This window comes from Staurois parvus, unplaced genomic scaffold (assembly GCF_062004578.1).
Source record: "Staurois parvus isolate SC_StPar_1 unplaced genomic scaffold, SC_StPar_1.0 ptg000362l, whole genome shotgun sequence".
NCBI classification, from domain to species: Eukaryota; Metazoa; Chordata; class Amphibia; order Anura; family Ranidae; genus Staurois; species Staurois parvus.
Window position 1 is genome coordinate 12,043,230 of NW_028318158.1, and position 14,292 is coordinate 12,057,521.

At 43.0% G+C, this 14,292-nt stretch overlaps 1 protein-coding gene across 1 annotated transcript in view; it reads left to right on the forward strand.

The window, feature by feature from the left end:
* Positions 1–14,292, forward strand: part of GALNT14 (polypeptide N-acetylgalactosaminyltransferase 14) — a 600,541-nt gene that overhangs the window by 554,603 nt on the left and 31,646 nt on the right. The window contains exon 12 of the mRNA XM_089685116.1: positions 11,330–11,413. Within this exon, the coding sequence (XP_089541242.1) occupies positions 11,330–11,413 (84 nt within the window). The remainder of the gene's footprint in view (positions 1–11,329; positions 11,414–14,292) is intronic.

A 14,292-nucleotide genomic window follows, 5' to 3' on the forward strand; every position in this document is an offset into this window, starting at 1 on the left:
CCTCTGGCAGTTTTTTTCTATTATTTACACTGCCTGTGTCCCATTAAGCAAATTCCCCTGCACTTTCTTAATGGAATCCCCTCTTAAACTCACTATGCATGTTACAGTTTGACGGTGATCTACCAACAATTATGTAGTGCATGGGTCTACCTGATGTGATACAATTTGATTACATAGCTTTAGTAAATCTAAATTTGACTATACAGTCAGATTGTAATATACATACAGTATATGGTAAGCTCTAACTACTCTATCGTAAACTAGAAAAACATTTGGCTTTAGATGTTCTTTTACGTTATGCCTATACAATCTCGAAGGTCGTGCTGAGGTCCACTTGAACTGCTCACATTACACTAAATATGGAAAAAATGCATTCCTTTGTGCTGCTTTGCAATGTATTACATTTACATTGCATTGCTTTTCAAAACTTGCATACATGAGTCCTTAAAAGCCGGGGAAAAAAGGTGAATAATGGAGAAAATGGAGGATGGATGGAAAATATTTTACAGGTGGAAAATGTTATAGGACTGAAATGGCTCCTAATGCTGCTGGCTATATAGAACAACATTCCAAGTCTTGACAATGAATGACATTTCTGAGTTAAGGAACAAAATAATTCATGCTGCACAAAACTGGCCATGTCCCCAGCAAATGTACTTGTGTTCCTGATAAAAAAGAAAGATGTATCAATCGGATGTATTTTATACTTTGTTTAATTGTCTGAAATGAACTTGAAATAAAAGAGCAGATGTATGGTATTTATTCTCACTTCTATATGCCAGCGAGATCGACTCCCTCATCCTTCTTGGAATTTTTAACCATTTGAATATTTTTAATTAAAACTCGTACAAGCAATAAATAAATTATTCAGAATCCGCTGTTCACGTTCTCCTGAGACTGCTATCACGTTTAACGCGGAGTCGCGTTGGTAATATTATTATGCATTTTAGCCAATTAAGCTGTCTTCTTAGTAACATGTAATGCTAAATAGCATGCCGTATTTTTCATCACAAGTCAATTACTGAGATAACAATCAGCAAACAAACTTAATTTCACCTTGGCACCGGCGGTTGTTTCTCTGTCACGTTTTACGACCAATAACTCTTCAGGAGCATGGCAGACGGTTATAATTGTAAATATCCCTCGTTATGAATGTCTCTGGTGCCCTGAGTAAAATGTAGTACCCTCAAGTGCCAAAGACATAGATTTTACCTATATTCAGTGTCCCACCTTATACTGTACCTAGCTCCAACCAGCCCCTCGTGGTATACCAGCCACTGGTGCCCCAGCATGTGTAGTAATTACCAACAGTGGCCAAGGATTGATTGAAAGAGTCTTTGGAGCTCCAGTCTGTAAATTACTATCCACCAGTACCGCAGCATGTAATACACCATCCTTTGATGACCCAGAAGGGCTCATGTCCATGGGTGTTGTTTTCTTGCATTCGAAATGCGTTTGAAATGCAGGTCAGCAAATTTCTTTGACTTCAGTTGAGCAGTATGCATGGCAGTTCAGAGGCTGTGCTTGGCTTTGCATTCTGCTGCATTTCTTTGGATGGAACATTTCCTATTAGGGTGTAATTGAACAGCAGGAAAATCAGGTCACCTGCAGTCTTTTCATGTCAAATGCTTCATTATTCATTCAAATGCAGCTACATGTGTTCAACTGGAAGATGCAGTGTTTGACTAGAATTCTCATCAGCATTCACCCTAATGCTAACCACCAATTCTTTGTCAGGTTTGACACCAGTCTTTGGTGCACCAACCTGTATTTTAGTAGTCACCAGTTTCACAGCATGAACGCTCAATACTAGCAGCCAATGCCTTGTCAAGTTTGACACCAGTCTTTGGTGCACCAACCTGTATAATAGTAGCCACTTGTTCCCCAGCAGTAATGCACCACTCTCTGGTGCCATAGCCTATATTAGGGTTAGTGTACACTTGCATCACTCTCACACGTGGCATGCCTGTCTAAATTTGGCTATAGATGGATCATTTTATTTTGGTTAGCCAGCTGATCAAAAAAAAGGGGATTCCTCCATCCACACATTCGAGGTGGATGGAGGAATCCTCCCTGCTATGTTATTGTACAATGTTCAAGGTTGCATCCGCAAGTGCTAATCGAATACAAATATGTCAACAGTCCAGTTCGGGAGGTGTCGATCATTAGATTGACACCTCTTGAATGGGAATGGCCATATGTAGCACTACCCTTAAGGGTTGCTTAGTAATTTTTGGGTTCCCTGTTAATCTGGACCTCTTGTTGAAAGCCCAACCTCTGCTGACACCACCGTGCTCTGGTGACCCAGATAAATCACACCTGTGAAATGGACTCACACACAGAGTAGTACAAACCAAAATTAAGTTTATATTGGATTTGGAGGTAACTGAGTCAAGAATAACAAAATAACACTGGTCTTGGCAGCAAATCTGATCACTCTTGGCAACTGTGAGCAAAAGTAACAATATTCACAGTAAAACAACAGCATCTGTTAGCAGGTCTGTTTTCAGAAATAATCCACTACCTAGAGTCTGAGGGGACTGTTGATTCCTCAGTGATGACTATTAATAACAGAGAAGCTCACTGTGGTTCCTCAGAACTAGATAACAAGGATTAAATGTGAAATAAAGAGAATTCTCAGTAATAATTGGTAGTGTCTCCTTTAAGAGCTCTATAATGTCTTCTGCACGCTTGCTGGGGCCCACTTGAAGTGAAGTTGCATCAAGGGGTGGATGGTAGTTCCTCAGAGTGGTCACATCAAAGATAGTGAAGGAAAAGGACAAGATTTAACACTTCCCTGATTGATGGTAAAGAATTAGTGCAAGGTTCCCTTTAAGAGCTCTAACCTTGAACTGAGCTTGAAATAGTAAATAGCAACAATTGACATAAATGTCTATGGACAAAGACAGCTTAATATGAATGTCAAAGACAAAAGATGAACAGTAGTAGGAATCCTGCTCTGCAAAGAGGGAAATGGACTCATTGATTTAGTTGGCACTGCTGTATCTTGATCTGTAACTGTGTGTCCTGCGATCAGCTTGAACGATAACTGTACTGCAGATGTATTCCAACAATGGTGCTGGTATAACTAGGCTGCAAACTGGTGCAACAGTATGTGATGTTCACAACTATGTGCAAGCAGATAACTGAGGTGGCGAATTATCAATGTTCACTTTGTTAGTGCATGCATGGGTCTCTCTCACCTGATCAATGTGGTTTAGCGGATTGCCACAATCTGGCTTTCACAATCGATAGGGACAATCCACAGGCTCTCTGATTCAGACTTGGCATTCCGCTCTGTCTCCTGCTGACAGAGTGACTTGCTTGGCAGCGCAGCAGGCTGGCCGGTCAGTAAGTTCTTTACGCTCTCTCTCCAATCCTGGCTCTGCGGCCTAGTTCAGCACTTCAGCCGTCAACATACCTCCTTCTCCTTCAATCTCCCTCTGCATTCTCCTGGCTAATCTCCTGGGATTTGATATTTATATGCCCCCGCCCACACGCTATCTCTCCTGGCAAATGTTGCATTTCCACTGGTTTATTTAGTTATAAAAGCAGTTAAAAATCAATAGCGTATAACAAGCTTGGCTTAAAAAAGCTATAATAAATACCAGTTATCCCTGCTCCATGAGAAAATCAGTCACCATGTTCCTGATTTTTCAGAAATGCATGTCAAAAAACACTTGAAAGACCCTTTAGAACCTACAGTCTGAGGGCACACTGAGTAACACACAATTTAAACTTTGAAATTTTACTTTTACTGCAGCTAAGTAGACTTTGGCAAAAGCATAGAAATCAACTGTACCAACTGTAATACAGGTCAAAAGGAAAATGGCCTGGTATTTGACAAATGAGAAACTCTCAGCTGTACTTCAAGATTCCATGCAACAAAGTCTGAACACCCTGGATCACGTACTACATGGGCTCTGACTTTGATTGAATTTTGCTATTTAGTAAGTCATGGAATGGTGTGTTCTTGGAGTTGGGCCTCCCTGAACATTTCCCCTCCTTTCTTGCATCCCCCCAGAACTTCTTGCTACACTAGCTGTCTTCTCCTGATCACTTTACTGGGAACATGGGGATAGGGAACATGAATACAGAGTTATTGCATTACATAGAAATCATCAATTGCCATCTGCATTAGAAGTATGAGCAATTCTATCTATACCCTTTAGTTCCAATGAATGTTAGTACTTGCCTTTAGTTATTATTTGTAAATTATTCTGTATAGTGCTCTAATATGTGTGTTACATGTAAAAATGATAAGAACAGAAAAATACATGTTAAAAAAAAAATTTGGGCTGTGCACCCATACACCAGTCTGTGGTGCCCAGTCCTTCCCAAGCTCCATGTTATACTACATAATTAAATAGTGGTGCACTAATTACCAAAAATTTAAATTCATAAGTCAAACTCCAAATAAGTGACTTAAAAATTTTTTTAGTGTGAAAGTCCACAGTGTGTAAACACAATCAGAGATATGTCACCCAAATGTTCTCGGAAAAGGTGCAAGGATGGATCCAAAGCCTCCACCAAATGGTAGCAAATGCAGGCCATTATTTCCCATTATTAATTGTGGGACTTTCTTTATCATACATCATGGCACACAGAGTAGTCTATTCATGACTATGTGGGTTATATGTCACCTATAGGTGAATTGACGCTGGCCAACCAATCAGAGAGGAGGTCCTTGCCTGTATAATCCCTCCTACACAGGAAGTACTTCAGTTTTTTCACCAGTGTCTGTAAGGTGGATGGTCACTAAAAGTGTTGCTTGTGCTCTAGGAGCAAAAGCAATGGCAGTTTGGGGAAGATTTGGACAAATATATCCAAAAGATTTCAGGGGGAAAGAGTTCTCTTCTACACCTTAAAAGGAGATCCATTCACCCTTCTTTTAAGGTGTCAGGGGCTTCAGTTGCTGGCCCCTCATCTACCAGGTAGTCGTTTAGCCACACACAGGTCCCAGCCTCCAGAGGTAGAACTCAGAATCAAAACCAGAGGAGTCCCTGGGTGCAAAGGTCATCTAAGGCAGATCCAAAGTTAGCCTCCTTATGAAGGGGCGCCCCTACTTGTTCGGGTGGGGGGAAGGCTTTTTATTTTTTTGCTGCCTGGAGGGCTCTAATCCAAAACAAATGGGTCATTTCCATTATTTCTCTGGGGTAAAGACTAGAATTTTGAGTCTCTTCCCCTTCCCAGTTTCTAAAATCAAATGTACCAATGAATCCAGAGAAAAAAAGAGTTTTATTACAGGCATGTGATCGCCTATTGTCTCTGGGGGATGATCATGGAGGTTCCAGCAGACAAAAGGTTTCAGGGGTTTTATTCAAACCTGTTTTTAGTCCCAAAGCCAAATGGGGATGAAAGGCCCATTTTGGACCTCACAAACCAAAACAATCCAAAAGATGGGTGCAGTTGTTACTGTTGGTGGCAAATGTTTTCAGGGCTGATGTAACAGAAAAAGAATACTGAATTCAAAATATATTCATAGAATTAAATTTTTTATTACTGCTGAATATTGGTTAAAAGAACAACCAATGTGAAATCCAAGCAAAAACAGTCATAAATATCATAGTTGAAAAACATGTCACCATGAATGGAAAAAAAGAAAAAAAAAAAAAACACAAACATACAACGACGAATAAACGTCCAGACGCATATAGAGTCACACATGGGTTCTATACCGCAGCATCAGCCACATAATGGGTGAAGGAAATGATATAGTGATAGGTATTTCCCATGTGTGAGCCTTGGGAAACCTTGTGGACCAACTATTGAGCCTAGTGTGCACTGTGATGTATCGATTGATTGTCATGGCTTGAGATCTGTACTCAATATTTGTAGCAGGGCCCTGTATGGGTCAGCATATCAGTCCTTGAATAAAAGTTCATCCAATCAGTTTCTGTGTTCTTTTCAAAGATTGACACTTATTTTCATCACATAAGTTATCTTTATATGGAGTATTGAAAGAAGGGAGACTATGAGAGTCTTGTGCGATGATTAGCACAATTGCTTTTGAGTGTAAAGAGCAGCGTTAGCAAAAAAACATAAGACCAGCTATTGATATCACAGTAAGACATTTTGCTCCATGTTACTCCTGGTCCAACCTGGACCTATTATATCTGGAGTAGCTAAATGGTCATGTGTCCATATGGATCTTCAATACTTTTCAGTAAAGGTTGCGTATACTTTACCACTTTTATGACTGTTCGCAATGCTCTCTGAGTGTGCAGCTCCGCCAGTGTCAATCAGGGATGACTGCTACTCCCATTGATTTAGATACATGTCGCATGTCTCCTCTACGTTTCACTGACGCCTTTGGGATGCCATCATCACAAGGTTCCCATATGGAAAAATGGCGTCACTAGAAGGCAGCGTAGCTTTTTCTGGACCATTTTAGACCTCAAGGGGCTAAATCAATTTCTAAATATCCGATCTTTTCATATGGAATCGGTTCAATTAGTAGTGGCCTCCTTACAGGAAGGGGATTTTTTAGCATCCATAGACATGAAGGACGCATACCTACATGTGCTGATATTCATTCCTCACCAAAGATTTCTGTGGTTTCCAGTAGGGGCTCAGCATTTTCAGTTCACAGCGCTACCGTTTGGGCTGGCCACGGCTCCCAGAGTTTTCACAAAGATTCTTGCTCTGGTGTTGGGGCTGCTCAGAACTCAGGAGTATCAGTCATAGGTTATTTAGATGATCTGTTGCTTCGAGGTTGGTCGGTGCCAGGTCTGAAGCAGGATGTGGTTCTTACAATGCAGATCCTGTATCAGCTGGGCTGGCTGCTCAACTTCAAGAGGTCTGCCCTGGAACCAATACAGAGCCTGCAGTATTTGGGGATGGTCCTAGACACTGTTCAGGCAAATGTATTTCTGCCTCCAGGGAAATGTAGCACCTTGAGGAATGAGGTTTGCAGTTTGAAAGCCAAGAGATATCCTTCAATTCGCCTCTGTATGAGGTTGCTTGGGAAGATGGTGTCCTTGTTCAAGGCTATTCCTTATGCTCAATTCAACTCCAGACCGCTGCAAAGGTACATTCTGACTGTTTGGAACAAGAAGATTCTGGCCCTGGATTACTGCCTATCTTTGTTTCCAGGGGTACTGCGAAGCCTGCATTGATGGTTGATGACTCAAAATTTGGAGAGAGGAAGATCCTTTCGGCCAGTGATGTGGAAGTTTGTAACCACCAATGCCAGCTTCTTAGGTTGCGGGGCTGTCCTGGAGGAAGCCACATTTCAGGGAACGTGGTTTCCATGGGAAAGGGTTCTACCCATCAATGTCCTGGAGCTTCAGGCAGTGAGACTGGCTCTGAGGTATTGGACATCCAGGCTTCGGGTTTGGCCTGTAAGGATTCAGTCCGACAATGCACAGCGGTGGCATACATCAACCACTAGGGTGGTACCAGGAGTTGAGGTGCTCAGGAGGGGGTGAATTACATTCTAGCCTGGGTAGAGAGATATGTTCCAAGTTTGTCAGTGGTGTTCATTGCAGGGGTGGAAAATTGGCAGGTGGATTTTCTCAGTAGCCAACAGTTGATTCCAGGGGAATGAGCTTTGCAGGTTTTCACAGGAATCTGCCAGCGATGGGGTTGCCCGGATGTAGATCTATTGGCATCCAGGTTCAACAACAAGGTCGGTCTTTGTTTGTCCAGGGTAAAAGACACTCGTGAGGCAGGGGTAGATGCCATAGTGATTCCTTGTAACCAGTTTTCACTGATTTATGCCTTCCCTCCGATTCAGCATCTCTTGCACAGGATTCGTGAGGAGTCTGTTCCAGTGATTCTGATTGCTCCAGCCTGTCCCAGGAGGGCCTGGTATACGGACATAGTGAAGATGGCAGTAGAGTGGCGGTGGTCCCTGCCGTATCGGCCAGACCTGCTGTATTAAGGTCTTATATTGTACCCAGCTTTACGGTTGCTAAATTTGACGGCGAGGCTATTGAAACCCAGATGCTGAAGGATGGGGGAAGTGTCAGATTCTGTCATCCGCATCATGTTGGATGCTAGAACGGTAGTCTCTAGGAACATTTATTACAGAACTTGGAAGGCTTACATATGTGATTGGTAGGATTCTGTGATTTCTTAAAACAGAAATAAGCAGAAGAAATTGGCTGTTGGTACCATTAAGAGCCAGGTTTCAGCATTAGCTGTTTCATTCCAGAGGCCCATTGTGTCTCACTTTTTGGTGCACACTTTTTTACAGGGAGTATTGCTCCTCCTGTCAGGTTACTTTTGTGTCCTTGGGACCTGAACTTGGTTTTGGAGGTTTTTCAAAAACCACCATTTGAGCCTAATAGAGAGCTTCCTCTGGTCCTGTTGACTCATAAGGTTTTATTTCTAGTGACAATCACTTCTGCAAGAAGGGTGTCGGAGCTGGCAGCTCTTTCTTGCAGAGAACCCTTTCTGGTTTTGCATCATGAAAAGGTGGTGTTGCAATCTCAACCGGCTTTTTTACAAAGGTGGTTTTTGGTTTTCAGCTCAATCAGGACATCGTTCTGCCTTCATTCTTTCCTAGGCCTCAGTCAGCAAGAGAAAGATCTCTGCATACTTTGGATGTGGTATGCGCTGTAAGGGTCTTCTTGAAGGTGACAGCACAGGTCAGGAGGTCAGATGCTTTGTTCGTACTGTCAGAGGGGCCTAGGAATGGGCAGGCAGCATCCAAGGCGACTATTTCACGTTGGATCCGCCAATTTATCATTCAAGCCTATGGTTTGAAAGGTAAGGTCCCACCCTTTCGGGTGAAGGCACACTCTACCAGGAGTGTGGGGGCATCTTGGGCAATCCGCCATCAGGTGTCGGTGGCTCAGGTTTGCAAGGCCGCTACATGGTCTTTGGTTCATACATTCACAAGGTTCTACCAGGTGAATGTCCGAGCCTCAGACGATTTGCCTTTGGCTGCAGTGTTTTATAGATGGCTGAGTAGGTCCTGAGGGATTATTGATGTTGGCTATCATGGTGTCACCATGATCATTTTCTTTATTGCTTTGGGACATCCCACATAGTCATGAATAACCTGCTCTGTGTCCCGTGATGTACGATAAAGAACACTGGATTTTTTCTACATACTTACCTGTAAAATCCATTTTTTGGAGACAGAGGTCCTGCTCTTCTTTCTGAAATTTCATTGTTTGCTACAAAAACTGAAGTACTTCCTATGTAGGAGGGGTTATATAGGGGAGGACTTTCTCTCTGATTTTTCGGCCAGTGTCCATTCACCTATAGGTGGCATATAAACCACATAGTCATGAATAATATGTCCCATGATGTACTCCAGGAAATGGATTTTGCAGGTATGTCGAAAAAAATCAATTTTTTTTAGTTTACTTTGGAGTTTGACATAAGAATTAGAATTTTTGTTAATTAGTGCAGCACTATTTATTTTTGTAATTTGTTACTATGGAAAATATTTCCTGGGGCATTTGCAAATTTTTTCACTGACATTAGATTGGTCACATTAGTGAGACTTTCTTTTCACAAGCGCCACAAGCAGTTTAAAAACAATATTCTCCCAGAGTCCCTTCAAGGAACAAGATTCATCTTTCTTTGTTGCGGTTATGGATTAATATGCACCATTGTCTTCTTAAACTGTAAATAATGATCTTGTTGATGTGGTCAGAATGGTGGAATTAAATATTTGCAATGTTTTCTCTGTAACTCTATCTTGGCCACATACTGATCATTTTCCCTCCCTGTCTCTTTCCTGCTTCTGTCACTTTCATCTCACAATTTCTTGCTGCCTTTCTTGTTCTTTCTTTTTCCTCATACTGTCACCTTACCTCATCTCCTCCTCTTCTCACCTCTCTCCTCTCTCATTCTCTCTTTCCCCTAATCATTCTCACTGTTTGCCTTTCTTTCTCTTCATCTCTTTATCTTTTCTCTTATCACTCATCTCTCTCCTTCCCTTTGCCTCTATATCCCTCTCTCTGCATCTTGCCCTTCTATCTCTTTCCTTTCCTCTCTCCTTACACTGTCTTTCTCTTTCTTATTGTCACTTTCTTCTTTTTGTCTTGTCCCTTCTCTGTCTCTTTTTTTCTTCTTTATCTTGTCTCTCCCTCTGCCCCTCTGTGCCTCCATTTTCTTTGTTTCTTTCCCTCCCTCTCTATACCATCTCTTTTCTTCTGCACCCCACGTCTTCCTCTTCTCTGCCCCCCCCCCCATGTCTCCCCCTTCTCTGTCTCACCTCTGTCTTCCCCTTCTCTGTCCCATTGTGTCTCCCCCTGCCCTGCCCTCCCTCATGTCTCCCCCTTCTCTATCCCCCCATGTCTGCCCCTTCTCTGTCTTCCTATGTCTCCCCCTACTCTGCCCTCTCTCATGTCTCCCCCTTCTCTGCCACCCCCTATTCTGCCCCCCCTGTGTCTGCTTCTTCTCTGCCCCCCCTGTGTCTCCCCTTTATCTGCCCCCCCTGTCTTCTCTCTTATCTGTCTCCCCTGTGTCTCCCCCTTCTGTGCCCCCCCGTCTCTCTTCTTATCTGTCTCCCCTTTCTCTGTTGCCCCTTCTCTGTCTCCCCTGTGCCCCCCTTCTCTGTCCCCCCCCCCCCCATCTCTGCCTGCCCTGTTTGTCTCTCTTCTCTGCTTCCTCTGTGTCTCACTCTTCTCTGCCCCCACCCCTCTATCTGGCCTGTGTCTGGGCTTCTCTGTCTCCCATGTGTCTCCCCTTCTCTGTCTCCTCCTTCTCTGTCTCCCTGTTCTCTGTCTCCCCTGTTTGTCCCTCTTCTCTGCCTCCTCTGTGTCTCCCTCTTCTCTGCCCCCACCCCTATATCTGGCCTGTGTCTGGGCTTCTCTGTCTCTCCTGTGCCTCTCCCTTCTCTGCTTCTCTGCCCCCCCCCCCCATGTCTCTCTCTTCTTTGCTCCCCCTCACTGTCTCCCCTGTGTCTTCCCCTTCTCTGACCCCCTTCTCTGTCTCCCCTGTGTCTCCCCCTTCTCTGTCTTCCCTGGGTCTCCCCCATGTCTCTTTCCTCCCTCTCTCCATCCCATCTCTCTTCCTCTACTCCTCTGTGTTTTCCCTTCTTGGTCTCTTTCTCTCTCTCTATCCCAACTATCTCCATCTTTCTCCCTGTGCCCCTCCACATCTCTCCTCTTTTTTCCTCTCTCTTTCCTTCTCTTCTGTGTGTCTCTCTCTTGCTCCCTTTCCTCCTGTGCCTCCCTCTCTCCACCACATCTCTCTCCCCTCTAACCACCCCATCCCTCTCTTACTATTTCTCCCTCTCTGTGTGTTTGTCTCTCCCCTCCTGTCTCTCTCTCTGCCCCATCTCTCTCTATGACTGCTCTGCCCCACTGTCTCTCTCACCCCCTCTTCCTTCCCTTTCTTTTTTTCTCCTTCTTGCTTTCCCCAGCATTCAGAAGAGACTGTCACTGCGGAGAAGCTTAAAATGCAGACCGTTTAAGTGGTATTTGGAGAATGTTTACCCGGAACTCCAGTAAGTCCCTTTGATTACATTCACATTGATTTTGTGTTGTACGGAAGAGGTCACTGCATTTTGCTGACGATTAGCCGTGTTTATTGAAGCCCGGCCATAAATCTTTTATAAATCAGATTTGTGTCTGCAGCTAAAGAGCACCTGTCACTCAGCAGAGGAAGCCTTTTGTGCAGTTACAACAACAACTTATATTTTAGTTTTGGATGAATTCCATCTTTATGCCCAGCACAGTGGTGTATTTAGGTATCGTGCTGCTCTAGGCAACACAAAAATTGGCCCCATCGAGAGACACTGACACCGACCAACACCCCCCTCCCCCACGAAGAGAGCCTGACGTTGACCAACAACACCCCAGCCCACCCCCACCCAAGAGAGCCTTCCACTACCACTGCCCCCATACACTGGAAACCCCTCCACCCCTGCGAGAGAGAAGACACCTTCATAGCTCTGGACATCCCTGGGAACAAGAGTCAGGCTCTGCATACACCATCAAGCAGCACGCAGCCTCTCTCAGATCCCACCTGGTCCCCATGCTACGTGTGTCCCTTCTTCAATCCCTTCTTTCGGGGGCGGCGCTGCCCCCCTGAAAAATGCCACCCTAGGCAAATGCCTTGTTTGCCTTGTGGTATATACGCACTTGGTCCAGCAGTGTCCACACCAAAATAACATTTTTAATTTTGGGTGGCTTTAGTGTTTTTATAAAGCACAGGGTCATATGTCGATGAAATAATAGAACTGAATAAATAGGTTCCGATGCAACCATTACAGTATATATTATTAGCAATTATCTGCTACAAGTATTCATGGTTGTAGATATGCTAGACATGGTGCTGGCGGAGTGTTATTAAACTAAGCGGACTCTCTGTCCACATTAATAACAGTTCAGTGTCTGCCTGGCGCTTGTACTCTACACTGTTTTCAGTACATTATTAATGGTGCCAGTTCATTGACCTGTAAAATAATATTCCTGGATGTACTTTATTGAAGCTCTTGCATTTTTCAGCAAGGCCACATTCTCATGATGAAAACACCAGTGTCAGGGAATTCATGGCATTTTTTTTTTTTTTGCTATATCAGTGCTAAAGCGTAAAAACAAAAACATAAAAATCCTACTTTTTAGCTCTTTTAATCAAATAGATATTAAGTATTGCAAGCTATTGACTAATGATTACCACTTGCATTGAGCAGATGGTGATGGTCAACTTTCTATAGGTTCAAAACCTGCTAATGTTGTGAAGCAGATTTGTAAAGCAGGGAGATCAATTTACACACTTCTGGCGAATAACTCTGAGTCGGGACACATCCTCCTCTTCCAGCAGATGTAGAAGGGTCTCTCTAACACCCCGGTCACATCGGGTGCGACTTGGCATGCGATTTGCATGCCCTGCGACTTGCAAACCATATGCCAAGTCGCACTCTATTGTCCGCTATTAGAGTGGTCATATCGAGACGGTTCCAACTTAGTCAAACCCGCACCAATTTCTAAAGTAGTACATGCACTACTTTTGTTGCGATTTGCATAGACATCTGTGTCAGATGCCTTGCAAATCGCAACTGAAATCGGCTGGTCACCCGATTTCAAAATCGGCTTTGATGTGACCGGGGGCTTAAGCCTAGTACACGCAATCAGAAAATCATACAAAAATACCTCCCTCAAAGCAATTGTACGATAATCGGATCGTTGGTACACAGCTTTCGTCCAAAGGGAGAAGCATGAAAATTTTTCTCGTACAATACCAGATCATACGATTTTCATTTAATCAGTATAATTTTAATTCGAAAATACAATACAAATACAATACATTACATCACTTTTGAATTTTTATTCTGTCATACAAGAATTTTTTGTAGCTCAGTAATCTCTCGATATGAGACTAGCATGCAAAAAAAAAAAGGACTATCATTCATTTGATATTCTCATCATGTGTATGAGGCTTAAGTCAGTTATACACAGGAGAGCATGTAGGCAATGCTAGATTTGTTGTTGGAAAACAGATTCTGTTTGGGAAAATTGGAGATTGGGGAAACTTGATATATGCTTAGCATGTCACGATGAACAGCGCTCATTGATTTCTCCATCAACATTTCTTCACTCTAATCTTTTCTCTTGTAGTTCTCATTCTCACTGTTATGGCTCATCACACTGGATGTTTTTACAGCGGCTGTTTTTGGCTTTTGGCGTTTTGTTCTAAAACCAGTAAACTCCCAAGCATGTTATCCTATGGGTCCATGCACACATAGGCTTCAATCAGTGTTTTTTGGCAAGGGTGTTTTTTGGCTGGAAAAACCCCCAGAACTACTGGTTTTCTAGGGGAGTTTTGTAGCTGTAAAAAAGCTCTAACGCTGGTAAACACGGAAGAAAGCAGCAAACCTGTGTTTTGGGGGGGGGGGGGGGGGTAGCACAAATGTTATATAGATTTATTTTTGTTTGCATAGTAAACATTAAAAAAAAACTAAAACGTGGAAAGAGCGGCTAAACGCAAATGCTAAAGCGCTAAAAGATGCGGAAAAACTTGCTTTTTAAACGTGACTTTATACAGCTAATGCTACTGGCATTCTTAAAACGCCCAGTGTCCTTGAGTTAATGTAGAACTAATCCCAATCACATAAATTTCAGAGAAACTTTAACATATTTTTGTAATTTCAAAAGTTGTTTTCAATCCTTCTAAATCTGCATCATAAAAATGTGGGTAAACCCTACCAACCCTATTATTTTCTCCTTAATTATACCATGAAATGAGTTCTGTGTTCTGTGCATGCTTAGGTTATCAAAGAAAACTAGACAAGACCACGCAGCTCATAAAAATGCTGTGTGTTGTCACCTTACAATTGAACTTTGTTGTTGAGTGCATTTGTTGTTGATCTTGCAGATCAATAGT